General features: G+C 41.3%; 2 protein-coding genes across 2 annotated transcripts; one reads left to right on the forward strand and one right to left on the reverse strand.

Annotated features, from left to right (window-relative positions):
* Positions 1 to 163: 163 nt before the first annotated feature.
* tdrd9 (tudor domain containing 9) lies at positions 164 to 18,629 on the reverse strand. Its single transcript, XM_084569822.1, has 35 exons — positions 18,475 to 18,629; positions 13,998 to 14,080; positions 13,830 to 13,897; positions 13,112 to 13,333; positions 11,514 to 11,636; positions 11,219 to 11,299; positions 10,971 to 11,135; positions 10,769 to 10,872; positions 10,549 to 10,668; positions 10,283 to 10,367; positions 10,152 to 10,209; positions 9,951 to 10,055; positions 9,763 to 9,860; positions 9,526 to 9,657; positions 8,894 to 9,056; positions 8,719 to 8,782; positions 8,367 to 8,430; positions 8,226 to 8,270; positions 7,404 to 7,457; positions 6,908 to 7,024; positions 6,673 to 6,780; positions 6,206 to 6,306; positions 5,930 to 6,100; positions 3,722 to 3,833; positions 3,425 to 3,640; positions 2,723 to 2,812; positions 2,364 to 2,621; positions 1,971 to 2,138; positions 1,488 to 1,561; positions 1,306 to 1,415; positions 1,079 to 1,175; positions 862 to 1,000; positions 564 to 682; positions 404 to 476; positions 164 to 302 (listed from the first exon to the last, which is right to left on the reverse strand). The coding sequence occupies exons 1-35, from the start codon at positions 18,600 to 18,602 to the stop codon at positions 204 to 206; spliced, it is 4,014 nt and encodes a 1,337-aa protein (XP_084425948.1). The 5' UTR covers positions 18,603 to 18,629; the 3' UTR covers positions 164 to 203.
* On the forward strand, positions 15,780 to 17,322 carry rd3l (RD3 like). Its single transcript, XM_084569823.1, has 2 exons — positions 15,780 to 16,324; positions 16,944 to 17,322. The coding sequence occupies exons 1-2, from the start codon at positions 16,011 to 16,013 to the stop codon at positions 17,305 to 17,307; spliced, it is 678 nt and encodes a 225-aa protein (XP_084425949.1). The 5' UTR covers positions 15,780 to 16,010; the 3' UTR covers positions 17,308 to 17,322.
* Positions 18,630 to 19,280: the final 651 nt, after the last annotated feature.

The raw sequence follows: 19,280 nt of genomic DNA on the forward strand, positions 1-19,280 counted from the left end.
TATTCTTTATGGCCCACTGCTGAAACACAAAGTACACAGAATGAACTTTATCAATGAACGTAAGCGGCCACTGGGCTATTCCAGAGAGGTTATTATCAAACTAAAAGCTTCTGTGCCAAAAAGTAAGCACTTTTGAACATGAACTTAAATTTAAGGCCACTGTGAGTACAACGTGAGAACCATTTCAACCCTCCAACTATCCTTTAACTGTTGAGGAGAATGACAGGATGAAGCTGGAAGAGAACACCTCCAGAGTTTCCACCTCCAGGCTCCACGATATCCATCCTCAGCGAAGGATCCACCTGTAGATCCAGTACAGACACACACACAGAGCTATAGTGTGCTACACAGAGCCAGTGATCCAGCCCCGTACATGGAGAAGGAGTGTTGATGTGTACCGTACCTGGTTCCACTTTTCCAGTTTCTCATAGAACACTGGAGTGACAGCTTCCCTCGGTGGAGACTTTGTGAACAGTCTGCATTAAACAACATGAAGCACACGTTAATAGTTACCCACAATTCTACGCTATTACTGTTTATCTGGGGGCGCATGAGTGTGTGACCTGATGAGGCGGTCCCGACAGTCCTCTTGCAGGTGGCTGGTCTTGTCCGGTCCCAGATGCAGGGTGCCACTGGGCCCAGAACACACCAGGCGGTTTACAGCCACTCGCAAAGCATTTATCTGAAAACACAAGAGGGATTGACAACATTATGTAAAACTGGAAGTGAAGGACTGGAATTGGCACAAGGCCCAATGTAATGATCTGGTTCGTGGCTGCTTTTATACTACAGTTTTATTTCACATAGGTACGGTATGTCAAAATACTTTGGTCACAACACATCTACTGTTATCACCGTTACCTCAGTGATGTCCTCAAAGTCAAACTTGACGTCGAAGGCCAGTTCGATGTCATGCTCAGGTAGGATGGGTAGTTGTGTCTGACTGTTGCAGCCTAAGCCACAGATGGCACCGGTGTAGCTGGTCCTCTCTTCATTAGTCCTGAGTCACATAAGGGAGAAGAATATTAACGTCAGTCAGTTATGAATTTAGGTGCAGCTGTGCAGCACACCTACTAACCGCAACTCCATGATGGGGGTGAAGAGCATCACGATCAGTGCAGGCAGACCAGGGATGTCTGGCATCATGGAGGTATCCCTCAGGAGGATACTAGTACCTGCAACACAAACACGCTTATAACTGTCAGCCAACATATAAAACATTTTTTGTGTTCATGACCTCCAGGACACTTTTCACATTCATAAATATACATGTAAATATATGGTGGTATTGTGTTACTGTGGTACCTGTGGGGTTGACTGACACAGTCCCGGCCACCAGCATCCTCTGATGTTTGTAGTGAGGGTTTTCATTCAGGAACAAAGAGTTGATGCTGGACCTCGTTATGCGCACAGTCCTGCAGGAGGACACAGTCTTGATGCACAAGGGAAAGGGGAGGTTGAACTTAATTTGGTCTTGCAGTGCTTACTTGTAGTGATTCTTGTGGCTCAAGCTGTGGACGCTTATCATATGAGGGCTTCTCGGTCCCATCAGACGAACGGCCTATAGTGTCAGAGGGAAGCCATAATCAGGCATTAGACAAACAGTCATTGTTCTGGTCACCAGACAGGATGGGCGTGCCTCTCAGTGAACACAAACATATGTACTGAGCCACGGAAATGGCTCCATCTACTGGACAAACAGACGGCAGCAGACAGCACAAAGGTGACGCCATCATGTACCCAACATTGGCGCATCAGTACCGTGGACATTCAAACGCTTCCTCCAAACACACTATTAACTAACTTTTATTTTAACTGACTCTGCTTTCAATCCTTGTTACTTTACTTATTTATTATGCCTGCTTCCGTTGTCTGAAAAATGCTATATAATAAACAATATAGTGTAGGTTATTAGTTTGTTCTTTCTTAGTAATCATATTAAATGTGCTCTAGGCTGCAGTGTCTCATACCTTCGTTCTGGAATTGGCTTGACATTTCTTGGAGAAGTGTGCGAGCAGGCTGTCTATGAGCTCCTTCTCCTCTTTCTTGCGGTCGTTCCAGGAGCCGCTGGCAGAGTTGGGGGTGTACGTACCTTTCTCCAGGTCCTTGTACAGAGACATCAGTAACTCATGGTTTTGCTGCAAGGGCACATAAAGATCCTTTGTGTCATCTGAACAAAGCACACGGCATTACAACTGATCCTTTCATACATGGACCAGATGCAGAAAAGCTGTTGTAGAAAACGCATTCTTCATTCTTCATAATATGGGGTTGATTCAGCACAAACAAAGCTAACTGTGATTCATTCACTCCCACACTGACTAATACATTTCATGTGGGACCAGCTCAGATACAAGCATCACCTTAGAATCAAAGCTCTCTTCGGCCTTCACAGCATGTCCCTCCTCCACCAGTATGTCTACCACGCTGGTGTTTGTCATCTCTGTGTTGATGAGCAGCTGCACACGCATGACACCGTGGAGGATGGAGTACAGAGACACAATGAGCGATTGACCTTTCACCAGAGTGATGAAGCGGTTGCGGGCGCGGCTGCTCCACTGGTTCCCCAGAATGATGGACTGGGCTGAAGGACGCATCCCCGTGACTTGGAACTCCTGAGCCTGACGCCACAACAAGAGTTTGTGTTACTGTTAGTTCAGTGTGCAAAGAGTGTGCATTTACTGTGCTGAAACATACTGTTTCTAGTTCATAGTATTGCTACCTGGAAAGGGTGAGACTGCAGATCAGGTGGGAGCTCTCTGAGGCTGCTGCAGGCAACAACTGCTGTGTTGCCAAAGTCCAAAAAGAACACCTACAGAATAAGAGGTAACATACAGTCATTCTTCAGAGGCTGAAACTGTAGTCAGGTTGCAGCCTGAATAACTGGAGACTACAGCCCTTTGTTAGTGTGTTTTGATAGTATCAATTTAGTCTTCATTCAGAACAGTGGCCCTCAACATCAATCAACAACAACATGTACGTCTGGATACAGAGAGGAAATTAACAACACTATCAAATACATTTAACTGAACAAAATAACCAAGTCTGTATTTAACAAACTGGTCAAATTGTCTGTGCACAGTTAGTCACAGGTGATCCATTGTGAAGCGGTGATCATTCTGTAGCGCCAACAGCCAGAGCAAATGTTCAATTAACAAACACACTTGCAATTGCCATTTTTTACCATTGGTGTCGCAAAAGAGAACTAAACGGGGATCTTCATAAACGGTCACTTTAAAAACCTAAAATCAGTTCCTTGATAAGCAACACTGAACACAATGACATGTAAGGACTGTGAAAGCTATGACGTGCTTTCCTTCTACCTTCATGGTCTGAACATTAGACGAGACAAAAGTAAGAGAGACAGAAAGAGATGGAAAATTAAATGTGGCACGACATTTGCGTGAGTGTGAGCAATATTCACCTCCACGCCACTACCACGTATGTGCAGGATCTTGGCACGGTAGTACATGCTCTCTGCATTGACCTCGCAGTAAGGAGCCAGACACAGCAGGTTGGGGTAGAGCGACACAGTTACAGGATGCAGCGTACGCATGTTAATCTCTGCGGTCAGATGGCGCTGCTTTTTTAAGCTGGCTTCGTCTGCTTGGAACCCCCAGAAATGACCCACCTCCACCACCTGGAGCAAGGAGCAGAGCTAAGAAAATACGCATCGGCTAAATATTAAGAAAGCAGACGTGGTTAAATGCAGATGACTAACCTCTGTGATGTTCACCACGAACAAGCGATTGGGGGGAAGTTTGTCTGGGTCAATGGAGCTGCTCACCACTCCCACTGGGCAGACAGACTGACTCTGGAAGTCTACATTCACCCTGAAGGGAAACATCACAGACATCTGGGCATTAATGATATTTATACATTCACTTTCATTGCACTTACTGTCAACACTGTGGCATGTCTGTTTGTTTGTGCTTGGATGTCATCTGTCAAGGCATCTCAGTATTTTAACTAGACAGCTGACTGGAAAGTGCTGAATCAGCTAAATCAGAGATTCAAACATCAAGCAAGAATTTTAAAGGCATTGTTCATAAAAACAAATAGTAAAATACAAACTCATTTTAGTTCAGGGGCCACATACAGCCTCATATGATGTTCAGGGGGCCGAACCAGTAACATAACAGCATAATAACCTATAAATAACAACCCCAAATGTTTCCTTTTGTTTTAGTGCAAAGAAGAACAGGTACATTATGAAAATATCTACATTTAATGAACTATCGTTTTACAAAACATTTTATGAACCTGAAATTTCTTAAGATAAATAAGTACAATTTCAGCACATTGCTGTCATCTGCTGGTAGTTCTGGGTCTCAGTGTTGTGTTATGTCCTGCAACTCTGACTAAAACAATGTGCTGCCTAGTGAACAAACTAAGAACAGGTGCCAGTTTTGTTGAGCAATTGCAGTTAGTGTCTTCTATGTAGTTCTTCGCAAATTCATCCTGCGGCCAGATGGGACCCTCTGGTGAGCCAAGTTTGGCCCGCAGGCCGTATGTTTGACACCCCTGGTCTAAGAGGTGATCTTAAATTATAACTGCAGTTAAACATGAGTCCTATTTTCCCACCTTTGTGAGTCTAAATGATTAATAGGTGTGCCTGAACACATTATGAAAAAGATCCCTTCAGAGAGACCTTTTATTGGTGTTTCACTTCTTCTCTCTGTGTAATAAAGGTTTCGGTGCTTTCAATATTTATCTGCACACCTTCACTATTGGAGTAGTGTGGTAATGTGTATTTCGCCAAGTGTACTGTGTCATTTTATATCATCTGTAACGTTACTCCACTCTTCCTAGTATTATTAATAACAATGGATCACATCCAAACATTTTGCCCATATTAATAGTTTAGACCTCAGGCCCTCTCTTACGGAGCTGTGGACTAATACAGGGAAGCAAAGCATTTGCAACTGGGTTGTGACATTATAGTTAAAGCGATAATGGCACTGAAGCTTGGCGTGATCTGTCTGTACTGCACCTTCCCTCAACACAAGGGGGAGTTCACTGGACAGGGTTTTAGAGCCACTTCAGAGATTTTGTTCTGTGAGAAAAAGTCACGCTGGCAGCAAAACCTGTTCACCTGTGAAATCTTCAGCAAGCTCAGTGAACTAAATGTGTCACTTCAGGGAAGAATGACAACTCCTTCCAAGTAGGCAGGTAAAGTTTCAGATTCAAAGCCAAAATGAAACCGTGGCGAGTGGACAGGAGCATATTTGACAAGTTGTAAACTTAAAGTGGGATTCTGGAAATGACGAAGGGTGGAGTACCCTAATTCTAGCTGATATAACCTGAGCTTGGGCTGAAAAGTATGCCGTCAATATAATATCTCTGTAGCAGCAAAAACAGGGCTGAAGATGCTGAGTCAGGCACAAAAGCAGTGACGCTGTTGCTTTCAATTCTGTTTAAAATTGAAATTAATTGAAAATTAATTAGGTAACAGTCTGGACATAATTGAGAAACATGTTTCGGGATGGGGGAAATACAGCAGAGTTTAAAAAAAAACTGAATTGTCTAAGCATGCAGAAACATTACTGTTAAAGGGAACATAAACAGTGAGAACAGCCAAGGAACTGTATTATGGTTAGAGCTAAAAATATGGCATGTCATCCCATTTCTGACCTCTCAGAGGGGAGTAGGAAGAATGTGGTGCTGTCTCTGCCTTAAACCTCCCCTCCCTGGGTCCAATGACTGCGGGAAAGAGTCATGCAGAGTGCTAGGATGTCAGATTCCATTAAGCCACAGAGCAGGGGCACTGACCAATGCAGCCTGTTATGTACTGTAGGGGTTTTACTTTACAAAACAACAGGCTCTGGCCTCAAAAGACCCGCACCATCAAACCTTTGCTCCGAAGGTGGCCAAGCACAGGGGGAGGACTACAATTGGCATTTGTAATAATATGTGAACTGAGCCATACCGTGCATATCTCATGTGAGTTATGAGTCTGTTCCCAGCACAGTTTTCTATTTGTTCAATGGGGTAGACAGAGAGCTCCATCGGAGGGCTCAGATGGTCCAGGAGGAGAGCAAGAGACACTTCAGGCAGCACCCCGGAGGTCTTGGACGTCCTGTAGAACTCCACGTATGCTCTGAGTGGACATACATACACGTAAAGTGAGATAAAAGTGTGCACATGTGGGAGCAGAAAAAAGTAGTTGTGTTCATGTCTGATTTGTTAATGTGACTCCAGGTACCTGGAGTTGTCAAAGTAAATGGTCTTGACCAGTCCACACAGGCGGAAAAGGGACTGCAGCTGCTTGTAATACAGGAAACTGTACGGAGGGAGGTTCCTCACCTGAAAACAACAAAAGGTCTCATGATACAATTACAAAATACCAGTTTATTATGTAAAGGCTATATTACAGTACACCACACTACAACCATACTAGTAGAAAACAAAACATGATAGATGAAAAATAAGTAATCTTGTTATTTAGGACATCTCAGACTCAGCTCTTCATTCACAGACAAACCATTTTAAATTGTTCTTAATGCTTAACAATATTCAGTTTTTCATTCACATGTCTACAACTGAAATTGTCCTAATATTTAATATTTAACATGCTCGCACCAATATTCTGTAATCACAGACTACATAAATCAAAAGCGACTTTAAGGATTAACTGCTGTGATGATTCAAAACAGTCTCCCGGCATATTACCATCACTGTTGTTCTGGGGTTATATCCACTCAGCTCTCTGGAAGACAGGTCTTCATCTATTTCTGCCTGGACAAAGTAGTTGGGGTAGTATGCACCGGCAATGACGACCTGAGACGGAGACAGATGAAATTTATGACCAGTGACAAAGTAATTTACTCACTGCCTAGATCTGAGGTGTAACATTTAGAACCTGGAGGATCTTATCTGTCCCATAAAGTTCAACAAACACTCTGACCTGGAGAATGAACTTCTGCCTGTGTGTACTGGTGTAGTCTGAGGAGTCAGTGTCATTCGGGATGTGCATGTTGAATTGGGACACACGCTTCTTCAGGTCCTCATACAGCTCTGCTACCTGGGCGGTGAGAAAATCATAATCCATGCTTGATCAAAACTAAATATTGGATGGGGAAAAAGTATTTGAACTCTGTCCTCCAGTAAATTTAAGAAGATGGGAGTCTGTGTCGCCTATTTTTTGTAATGGCTGGATACAGCACCTACTTTCAGCCTGAACAACATAAAATGAAAACTAAAAACTAAATAAAAACTAAGAGCAGCTACAAACTGCAGGATTAAAAGAATAAATCCTTTTTTTTTTACCTGGAGTATTTCTCATTCAAACATTTTCACATCTAATCTAGCCATTTTACTAGATGACTTAGGTTACGCCTTTACTCCTGTAATGTATTTCCATAACTTCATGAGATGCAGCTGTCTCAGCATCATCTCTGTACCTCCTTGATCCTCTTGATTTGAATGAAGTTCTCTCTTCCCCAGTCCAGCTCATCCTAAGAGGCAAAAGCAGCAAACACACTGAAACTTTCCATTTCAGATGAACACAAAAATATATTTAGAATATGAATGGAGGTAGTTCTTCTTGCCTGGCCTCTATCTGAGTAGAAAATATTGTTAATGAAGCTATTGTTCTATCTGAGTTCACCCAAAGCTTCAAGCATGGTGAATTTGGTTTTGGGTATTTTGGAATATGGATTTGCATCATATGTCAATTAACCAACCGAGACACTCCTATTTCTTATTGCCATAAAGTTGAGATTAGTTCAACTTGGTACCGCCACTTCACATCATCTATCATTGCTACAATTCTCTGATATTCAATCACATTCAGTGGTCTCTTCTCACTGAATGAATCTACTAGACAGCCTTTTTTTTTACCGTGCCTTTGCTGATTGGAGTCTTGCTTTCTTTGGCAAATTTGGCATCTGTGACGAAGCTGATATTCTAATTGTCGTTGAGCAAAGCTCTGTCTATCGATCCTCTGACGTGGTGGCCATTTTTTGGTCTGCTGAATCTCGCTTTGAAGAAAAAACTGCCATGATCCAACACTCTCTTTGAGATGTACAACCATTTTTCTTACAAATCAACCAAATTCAATCAAATCCATCTGACTTTTGTCTGAACAGTGCTTCTGAAATATTTCTTAATTTGCATAATCTTTCGAAATCCTTAAACCTTCTCACTATTTGACAAATTTGACGGTAGATTTCTAGGGTGGTCTGAGACTTTTGCTGTGATACTGCTGTGAATGTAATGTTTACCTTTGGGTGTCTCAGCAGTCCTTTCTTCTTTGACGAGTGCCATGCCTAACAGAAAGAAACAATAAGCAACGGGTTTCAAATGCTACCGCCATTTGTGTAAATCCACTGTACTTGTTGTTGTCTTGAAAGCTAATGCATCACCTTGAAGGCATTGACAAAAGCTATGGCATCACTTGGTGTCCCACCGGCAAAAGCCAGCTTGCTCCTGGAACGACAAGTCTGACTCAATACATGAAGATAAAACATACAACACACAGAACCCTAACTTCTTTCTGCCCTGATGAAAATATTTCATAGTTTGCAACGTGGCCATTGAACTGTAGTGACTACACTGGCTATAGAAAATTGTAAAATACTTGTAATACTTGTAAATAATTGTAAAACACATGGTCAACAGAGAGATATGGATTCAATCAAGTCATATAACGTTCCAGTGTATCTTGTGATATACCCCAGCACGTGTAAATCATTGCAGCTGCTGCATGAGACTTACCTGTGGCCGGCAATCTGCTGCATGGATGGTATGGCAAAAAAACTCTTCAGAGAGTGCGAGGCAGCTGAGGACGACAGAGGCTGGGGTTCAAAGGAGCACTGACACAAACTACACTTCCTACAACTGTAAACACATGCATATGACGCAAGTCCATTCCAGTAGCATGATGACTGACCTATGATGAGACATTCATCCAGACAGCCAAAGACATGACCCAGGACAATCATCTTCCCCAGGTACAGGTCCACAGGTAGGTGGGCCAGCACTCGACCCAGGAACGTCAGCTCACCATCTTCATTTTGATCAACACCACCCCCTTTGACAGACAGCACACCCATCTGCAGAGTGAAACATCCCGTTAGTGTAAAGACAAGCTCCATTAATGCCACAGATTAACTTCAACAATCACAACTCAGAAAAACTGCTTAGCTTAAAATTGTGATTGGTCTTGATAGCTTTTTTATTTTGACTTGTGTAAAGCACTTTGTGCCCTTGTTCTTCTTGCTGAAACATTGCACAACATGTACATCTTCATCCTTCCCTTTGCCACAGACACACAAACACATTACATCACATCACTGCCCTATTGTGCTCTCTCCCAACAAACTTGCCAATGCTACAACAATGGCAACACTGGCTGACGCAAAGCTGTCAGGGAACTAGAGGTCTGATCCTCTCTGACAGAGCTGGGTGGTCAGCTGCCCGCCCAAATACATAACAATCATCATTACAGCCGCACCTTCTCATATATTTGACATTAATGGCTCCCTCAGAGGAGAGTCATCAATCTGCAGTCTTTTTACTGACCTCTTTGAGTTGGAGCACAGTCTTAACTATGTCACCAAGGTTGGGGGGTGAGAGTGCTGATGAGAGCAGAGAGCGGGGATCTCCCATGTCCAACAGTTTCACCTTCAACAAGATGTTGGCTAGGGGAGCCAGCTAAAGGGGATGGAATAACACACAGCACAGACTGACTGTCAAAAGAAGGATCTAAACATCATTAAAAACAAGGAAAGATGTCTGGTCTTTGGTGCGTTCTCTGACCAGCATCTCAGGAATCATGTAGTCTGGGATTTCTTTCCTCCAGAACTCTCTGGTAACAAGACGGTAACAGTAACCTTTAGACACTCGGCCTGCTCTGCCTGACATGGAAGAGATATCACGGGTGAGAGCACAGCAGTGAATAGATATTTACAGTTTGCAGTTAAAGCACTGAGCTATAGTTGTTGTACCTCTGCGCTGATTGCAGTTGGTTTTGGATGCCCAGGTGAGACGCAGAGACTGATAATTGGTCTCTTCATCACAGACCAAGCGACGAGCCAGACAGAAGTCAATCACTGTGATAGGAAAAACAATCCCAATACCAATTTAGATTTTTAAAAATAGGACAACAGTTAAATAAATTAAAATAAAAAAGTGAGGGGAAAAGGCACCGTATTTGATATCTGGAACTGTCACAGAACTCTCTGCAATGTTGGTGGAAAGGATCACCTGCAAACGCAAGGAGATTATCAGTAAAGCATGTGCTGACAACCCATGGCAGAATGCAGTCAATAGTTTTTACCTTCCTGTATCCAGGGACAGGGGACAGGAACACACCATTCTGTTCCTCCAGAGTCACAGTGGAGTGGAGAGGATAAACCTGTAATCTGAATACCAGATTGCAGCAAGATCAGCATAAAGTTAAATGTCAGCATTCATCATGAGCAAAAGGAAAAACATCTTCGTGCTTTAATCATCTTAAATGTGTCCAACTCTTAGTACACTATAAAGCAATAGTGTTCTGTAATAATCCATAAACATTCAACCAAGGTAAATTCAATAGCTCACCTTTTGTGAACCAGCCTGGTCAAGGCCTCCTGCATGAAGATTATCTCGTGTAAACCAGGAAGGAAAACCAAAACGCTGCCTCTCTCTGACAAAGTCATGTTACCCACTTTCTCTGCGTTGCTAATCACAAATACATCAATACACATTTAGTGGACACACAGATGAAACTTTGTGTGACTGAGCAGTCAAATGTGCTAAAAAACAACAACGACAACATTACCTTAAATCTTTGCCCTCCATCTCGTCAAAGCTTTGAATAAGACTGATGGCAAGATTGTACATCTCCGCTGAGATGTTAGGGTCATCTGGATGAGGTGACTCAATCTGGTGAGAACAAACACAAAATTAACTATTCAATTATTTACTGGATTCAACACAGAAAACAGTAGCATCAACCATCATATACTGTCTCATCTCTTTACCCTGTGTGGTAACAAGTTGCGGATGTCATCCAGGTAAAACTCCTCAATAGCATAAGGTGCCCCCTCCACTTCAAACACATAGGCGGGGTTCATTTTGCCACAGATTGGGCTGCCAAAGTACTCAGCAAACTCTCTGCAGTTAATGGTGGCTGACATGAGGATTATCTGTAAAAAATCAATTTGTAAGTGAAAGTTCAAGTGATGAATGAGGAAGACACAAGAGATGTTACCTTTAACTGAACAGTTACCTTGACGTAACGAGAGTTACAATGAAGGAGTTTTCTCAAAACCAGCAGGAGAAAGTCCATCTCCTCTGTGCGCTCATGAACCTTGTGAGAAAACAGAGTTGGAGGGCTCAGTTTGTAATGGTCAGGAATTACTGAAGAAGTATTAAGATTAAATTAAACTTAAAAAAATTACACTAGAGCTGAGAAAACTACAGAGAAAGAGAAACACAATAAACAGCACTGGATGAAACTGCAACAACATAAATGTTATGAAATTTAATTAAGCATCATTCATTTAATTCACAAATAAATGTACCTCATCTACAAAAATGTGGGAGTACTCTGTGAGGCACTTGTCTGAAACCAGTTTTTGCAGAAGTACTCCTGTGGTCATGTAGATTAGTCGGGTATGCTCAGTAGCCATCTTCTCCAGCCCAACCTGAAATACAAATACAGATGTGGAAGACGTGCATTTGTTCCTGGTTCTTGTTGCTGTGTTGCTTCACAAGACTCTGCAAATACCAGCTCACAGATAATGTTTTTATCACCACCTCAGGGACCTATGTTTTAGTTTCCTTTTCATGGTTTTGGAGTTCTGATAAATCCACCTAATCAACCCATTACTTCCTGCTATTTCAAACAAACACACACATAGAAATATGTGTTATATGCTACAAGGTTATATGCTACTGCCTCAGAATGTAATCGGACCAGCCACAGAAGAAGCACAGTTCATTTGTTGTAGCTTTAGGACTAATATAATAAAAACTAATGTCTGCAATGTCAACATAACTATTTCTGGTTGGAATTGGCAAAAATATTAGTGGACCTGTAGAAAAATCTGCTGATAAGCTGCGTCTGACCTCAGGGAAATACTTTTTGCTTCACTAACTCAATTCCGAGTCCAAAAGAAATTTCAATTCTCTGACTGAATGGCTTTCACAAATCAAGACCAAAAAATAATAAAGTGGTGAAAGTAGAAGAATTCTCTCCAAGCAGCAGATAGAGATATTTCACTTGGGGTAACAACAAACATTAAAAAGTGCCTCGTAAGAATACAAATCAGAACATAATGTCCAGGTTGTGTTGCATAATCTAAGCATTTTATCTCCTCCTAACACTGACTGTTTATCTGTGCTCCCACTGACAGTGACATAATCCACAACTCCATAGGTCTGCACCCAGCAGAGGAGACAACAGTTATTATTAGACACTGTTTCAGAGCTCTACACACAATGCAGCCAGACAACCTAGCAACAGAAGAGCTTGTTAAGTTAAGCATATAAATACATTTTTAAACTGTGAAAGAGATGCAACGAATGTTCTTTTGGTCATATATAAATCATTACAGGTCAGTGCATCAGTCCTGAGCAACTACTGCTACAATACATGCTTAGAACCTAGAACCACCATTACTTGCCTGTTTATTAGGTACACTAGAGAAAATAAATGTATATGAATATAATGGTCCCTCAGTGAATCTTAGCTTCATGAAAGATTTGTTTCAAATAACTAAGAGAAGATTTGATTCAACTGGGTTTTCATTTTAGAGGCTGTGGTTTGCTATTAACTACTGAATTGTGTTGTACTGACAAATGTTTCTATTATTTTGACAACACCATGTTAGTCAGTGGATGAGGCTAATTAACACAGTTTAACAGCGCCACAACCTACATCCTCCAAAATTAATATAAAGTTGAACTACCACCTTTGTTACTCTATTACAACATAAACTAAATATTAGTACAGTAATAAAACTGCTGTGTTTTGTCAAGTGAGTGTATGTTGTGTATTATAAAAACAAAAACATTTGGTAAGAAGAGTAAGAACAGGAATAAAAACTACAGTATGAGCAGTATTTTCCAGCACTGCACAGTTTAAGTAAATATAATTAGTTCTAAATACTGCACCAACCTGATATCCAACCAGACTGCCCAGGGTACACTTCCGCTGTGTGGCAACCCATCGAGCAATACTGGTGGCTCCGATTTTGCGTGGCTGGGTGACCACGATGTTGCACGAGGCATTTTTCTCAGTGTAATGGTCCAGAATGTACTGTGGCAGCTGGGTAGTCTTGCCACTGCCTGTGGCTCCTCGTATGATCACTACAGAGTTGTTTTCTATGAGGGAAATCAGCTGGATGTGGACGCACACGCAAGCAGACACATGTGCACAGTTAAAAACAAAGACTGGTCTTAAAAAAAAAAAAAAAAAAAAGGAGAGTCCATTCAGTAATTGTACAAAATCACCGAAGTGAAAGAGAAATTTAAAATATGGAGCAGATGGATGTGCTAAGCTGATTTATGACAGCAAGTCGAGACTTTATAATCTCCATTAAGAAGTGCAGCTTAAATCACAGTATGAGCTCCTAAAATATACACACACTACTCTCCATTAGTCAACGGATGGTGAATTTAAAGTTAGACACTGCCCTGCAGCATCTAATAACTTTGTGCTCATCCCGAGCAACCAGTAAAAGCGAAAGTGCTCGAATGTCCCGAGGACACAATGACAATTTCGCTAAAACTCCAAAATGACGAATAGAAAAAGAACTACAGCAGAGTGAGAGGGGACAATAAACCCATCAGGCTGTGTGGTTGGGTGGATGCAGTATATGAGCACTACATCTTACCTCCTGTCTGTTTTTGGTTATGGGCAAGCTTGGATACTCATAGCTGCGCAGAGGAGAATGAGCAGTACCTAAGGATGCAGAGTTGAATGCACAAGAAACAGTTTTAAAACAGTTAGTTCAAAAGTATGATTAGACAAGAATTCAGAACTACAGTCAGGTTATACTCACATTTTGCAGGCTGAGGCTTTTGGAGCTTTCCTCCGTCTGAGTTCCCATTTTTCAGGCTGCTCTCATCAGGAACTTTTGCTGCGCTGTAATAAAAATAAAGAATTTTGTTATATATTTTTGAGACACTATTAACAAATTTACTAAATATTTTGAAACTAAAAGCCATTTTAATCAAATCTCTGCTGATTATTTTTTTTAGACCATACATAATGTAGTTTACTGTACTCATGTGATCAAAATGTGGTGCTATTAAAATACTGTTTAATAGCGCCACAAATTACATCCTCCAAAATTATCATAAAGTTTAATTACCACCTTTCTTACACTGTTTCACCATGAATTGAACAATATAAACAGCCATGAAGCTTGGATTTAGTGCAGGACTGTTATATCTGAGTGTATTAATTTACACTAGTGTGCCTACTGAACTGGAAGTGAATGTCTATACAAGCCAGACTAAAATTATTGGGATTCTTGGGAATTACTTTGTCTTTATAATCATTTATACGAGGCCAGACTCTAAGCAGGGCAGCGCTGAGCTTATTAACAGTAAACTTCAAATATTGGTTCAGTGTGTGAAAATTAAAGCATCCCTGCCTGATTCATTAACTGGAGTCATTTCTAACTTCGCTTCGACTTACGTGCCCCTTCTCCACTTTCCCTCTTGACCGAGCCCACGGCACTACAGCCTGAGAACTATTCCCAGTTATGTGTGCCTTTTCACTCTCTTGGTAAGGGAAGGATTTTATCGCAACAGCCGACACAAACCCTGACAGTACCAAGAGGAGCTCAAATGCAACACACCCACGGCTTGTGTGCACACACATGCACTCCCGTCCTCTCTCTTTCTCTCCAGTGCACACACTTTGTGCAAGCTACAAAGCAGCTGACCTTACAACAAAGCAGCACACTGCACAGAGGAGAGTGGGGTGAAAGGAGAGGAGAGGTGACGGCTCTTAGTCAGTAAGCAGTGTGTGACTAACTATCCCGGAAAAAGTCTGCATGACAGGAGCAGTGGGAGGAAAAGACAATACTACAAGACAAAAAGGAGAACAATTCCAACAACCAAGGCAGGAAAGGATTGCAGCCAATATCTGACATCAAGGGACGAAGTCAACAGCGAGTGAAGGAGTTAACTTTACAAAGACTGATTCGTGGAGAAAAGACGCTGGAGGCTGTACGCAGTGAAAAGCTCATCTTCACCCGATTTACGAAAGTGTCAGTGGTGCAGATTTCAACTGTAAGTAAAGATATTTTCTGACATGTTAGTGTGATAATTCTTTCCTGTACAGGGTAAAAAACTTTCAGTTTAAATACTAATTCTAAAAGCTGAAATAAAATCATATTCCTGGAGGAGGAGGAGCTCTCTTTTGTAACCTTACAATATTACAACATTACAAAAGGCACACATCCAGTTTGTTTTCGGTGAGGCTGACCTCTGACCCTGCAGGCTATTTAATCCGTCTGAATCCCAGGTGGAAACTGAGCTGGATCCATCGGCTTGGAAAAGGGGTTCAAACACACACACCTGGGACCTTGTTCTTCACCAAGTTTGACTTGATGCGATTGCAATCAGAGCTCCCATCAGGCAGAGACCACAGGTCAGACTGGTTATGGGGTGCTCTGATTTCACTGTGATTCCTAGAAATGTAATTATTCAAGGGCAAAATGGCAGCTAAACAGTTTGAGAAAACAAATTCACCTACAATTCATGTTATAATTTGATTTATATCAAAAAATTCTCATCAAAGCTGGAAATTTTTGACAGAAATAGCAATAAAGAAGTGTTTTCTTCCCCCATTGTCACCAGCAGGGTTTCTTTATTTTTTTCGCTTTTCCAACACAACATTTACATTTCAGATTCAGGACTTTGTATGTGCAAATTTAGCCTTGTTTGAAGCTACCGACATTCACACACATGTATTCAAGGGCATTTAAACAATGGCTTCATAACGGATAACACAGAGTAATTCTTTTTTCTTCAGGTTTTAAGGGCCGTGTGCTGTCAGTGACATGCCTCTGTTCAGCTGGATGAAATGGCCGCATGAGACAAGAGCGCAGGCTAAAGATGAAACGCAGTGTCTGAAAAGCTCTGGGCTTGTACCCAGCCGCATGTTGATCACAGAGCTCTTGTGGCATGTGGAAGAACGCGAGCGGCTGGCGAGAGAACTGGAGCGGGAGCATCAACTAGCCCACAGCGCGTTGGGTCTCCACTGGTTTCAGAAGTACCCGAGGTTACGGACGCTCATCCCCTCATCGGAGCTACGCCAGCTCGAGTTCCTGTGCGCTCAGATCCCACCTATTCATGCAGCCACCGTCCTCTCCAGGTGTTTGGTAGCAGCCATGCTTTTTGCTCCATCCTCACATTAGTATGCTGTCAGCAGTGGCTAGCTGCTACTGCATCAACACAAGGCCTGACAGCAGGCAAAGCAGAAAAGACCCAAAGGGAAAGGGAGGAAGGGCGAGCTGCCAAGAAAGCCATAATGTGTTATTGTCACGGTCACAGGCGATGTAGGGTGTTAACATCTGAAGGTGAAGGACGCAGCCTGAGAGTAGCCAGACTGTCTGGGTTTCAACTCATCATCAGTTAGCCACTATGGGAAAAAGGCAGAGGAGCTGTTAAACACAGTTGAGCGCTGTGACCTACTTACTTATTTCACATAAAACGCACTACTAGGTCACTACTGGGTGCTTACATAACCACATTACTGAAGAACAACATATTCAGTGGTGGTATGTGGTTTAATGTTTGTACCATTTCCAAAAGTCAGTGCTATTGCCCCAGATATGTCATTATTTAAGCTAAAAGAGCATCCAGGTTTTACATTTCATGATTCATGACAACTACAAATTGTGTTACGCTAAGCTGATTTAAAATAAATAAATAAATAAATACTCTGTCTTCAACAGGTCATAAATTGACTTAATTGTTGAATACTTCCACAGGTTTCGTGAGGTGCTTGCCACTAACAACATACGACCCTGGGAGCTGGCATCTGTCTTCAAGCAGGTACTGAGGGATTTCCTGAACCAAAAGGATTACGACGAAGAGAACGACCTCTCGGTTCAGGCGGCACGGTTCCAGCCCATGGAGACTTGGACGAGTCGTTACAAAATGAAGCAGGGCTTCGTGACGCCCACAGTCCCCAGCTGTGGAGACCACCAAAGGGAAGAGATCCCAACAGTGTCTGGATACGTGGATCGGCTCATGCGATACTCCAGTTCACTCACAGCCAACAGGGACTGGGACCTTCCATACTACTATCCAGCACCTCTTAGACCCAAAGGGGCGTACAGCACTACTCTGTGAGAGGACACACTCCTACCACATCTGTGATGTTGTTTCACACAAGGAAAAACAGTTATTACATCCTATGCATGGAGACCAAATGGCGTTATTTGTATTAGTTTGTATAAACAATTTCATAGCTTGTGACCAAATGTGAAAACAACATTAGGCTAGGAGGTGAATATATTCAAATATTATATTGCAATAACTATTTTGTGCCTGCCCTTTATAATCTTTACGTCACTGACTGAGTGCTTTATGCAGTCCCGACTGCAAACCTCAGTTAGATTTTGTACAGTGGAGGGGGTTCTTCACACGGTGCAGTGGCTTTAGAGATTTGATACTAAGAGCACAAGATGGACTTTTAAGCTTACTTGTGACACACAGAAAATATGAATAAATGTTTAATGAGAGCAGTTTTTAGAGGCCTAAAGAGGTAGAGTTATAATAAAAAGCAGAGATTAAAGAAAACATAACTTGCATAGTAATTTTTTTGGTGTTGTTTTAGTCAACCTGCGACAAAAAAAAAACAAAAAACAAAACAGATATTTTACAGTGGAAAAAAAATACAATTGTAAGTGTATTAGGTCACTTGTTTCTACTGTTTTCAACCTATTTTGAGTATTACTTTTAATGCTCCTTTTTTATTAAGTATTGCAGCAGAAAAAAATAAAATTGGAATATAACATGCACCATTAAAATATTTTACTTCAGAGAAAAAAAAAAAAACAACAATTCAAGGCACTCTAAGTAATAATATCATTATTATACTGGCAGTATGTGGCCTATTAAAAAAACTTTAACAGTCCACAAAAGCCTTTTTTTTTTTCTTGATACCAAAGAACACCCAAAAATATCAAAAATATTTAACGAGATTTATTTTTGGTTTCAAAACAACTGTTAAAATTGATGCTAATGGTGGCCATCTAAAACTGTGGTTATCATTTGTTACTATAATTACCACCTTTTTTATTATATTAATATTCTTTCCATAGTTTAAGTTTGAGAGTAAAGTAGGTGAAAGCTTTTAACAACACTGGCTAAAACTTTTATGCGAATTTTTAAAGAATTTTACCAGTTTTCTCGTTTATTTTTTTTTTACCAATTTGCCCAAGTTCAGTGATAGCTAACTATGCTAGCTAGGTAGCAAGGCGTTAGCCAAACGTCAGCTAGCTTACCGTTACTTACCTGGACTCTTTCGACGACGGACCGTCGGGTTTTCTGTCAGCAGCTTCTTCTGTGAGTTTAATGTTGGCGAACGTGGTCCCCGAGGTGAACCAGTCGGATATTTGCTCTGAAGTGAAGGCTTTCTTCATGTTTCAGGCGATGGCAAACAAACTGCCTCTATCTTGTCAATTGTCGGTAAATTTATAAGCGCATGACGCAGTGAGTCTCACGTCTCCCACTAGCGGCTGGACTGAGAAGTAAAGTGAAAACATTGCGCACAGCATCATTTTCTACTGAGACATGTGACAAGGGATATATGTGAAAATTAAAATTCATAATTTCTACTATTAGTAAGTCAAAGTGTAAGTCAAACTACTCATTGATAGTCTGGATTTAGTACTATTAGAGAGCTGGACAACCCATAAACCCTTTTATCTGGCTTTTGTATCGTTATAGTGGAAACAACGGATGAGTAAATGAACATAAAGTTGTTTTTCAGCTATTCTGGTAACTAATTAATGTTTGAGTAAGTTTTTAGGCAAAGCTAGCTACATTTTCTTATTTGACCATCTCAAATTTAAGGACTTTTCTCTAGTTTATATGATTGTAAACTAAATATTTTGGGGATTCCTGCTGTTGATCAAACAAATGAAAACATTTGAAGACCTCATGCTCTTGGAAATCATAATGGGTTTTTTTTTTTTTAATGTTTTGACATTGTCCTTGTAGCTTGTTAAATTCCTTCAAGGGCTCAGGAGAAAAATACCAAAAAATGTGATGCGAGACATTCAGCTTACTAGAGAAAGAAAAAAAATTTAATTACAGTA

This window comes from Chelon labrosus (genome assembly GCF_963514085.1).
Source record: "Chelon labrosus genome assembly, chromosome: 20".
Classification (NCBI taxonomy): Eukaryota; Metazoa; Chordata; class Actinopteri; order Mugiliformes; family Mugilidae; genus Chelon; species Chelon labrosus.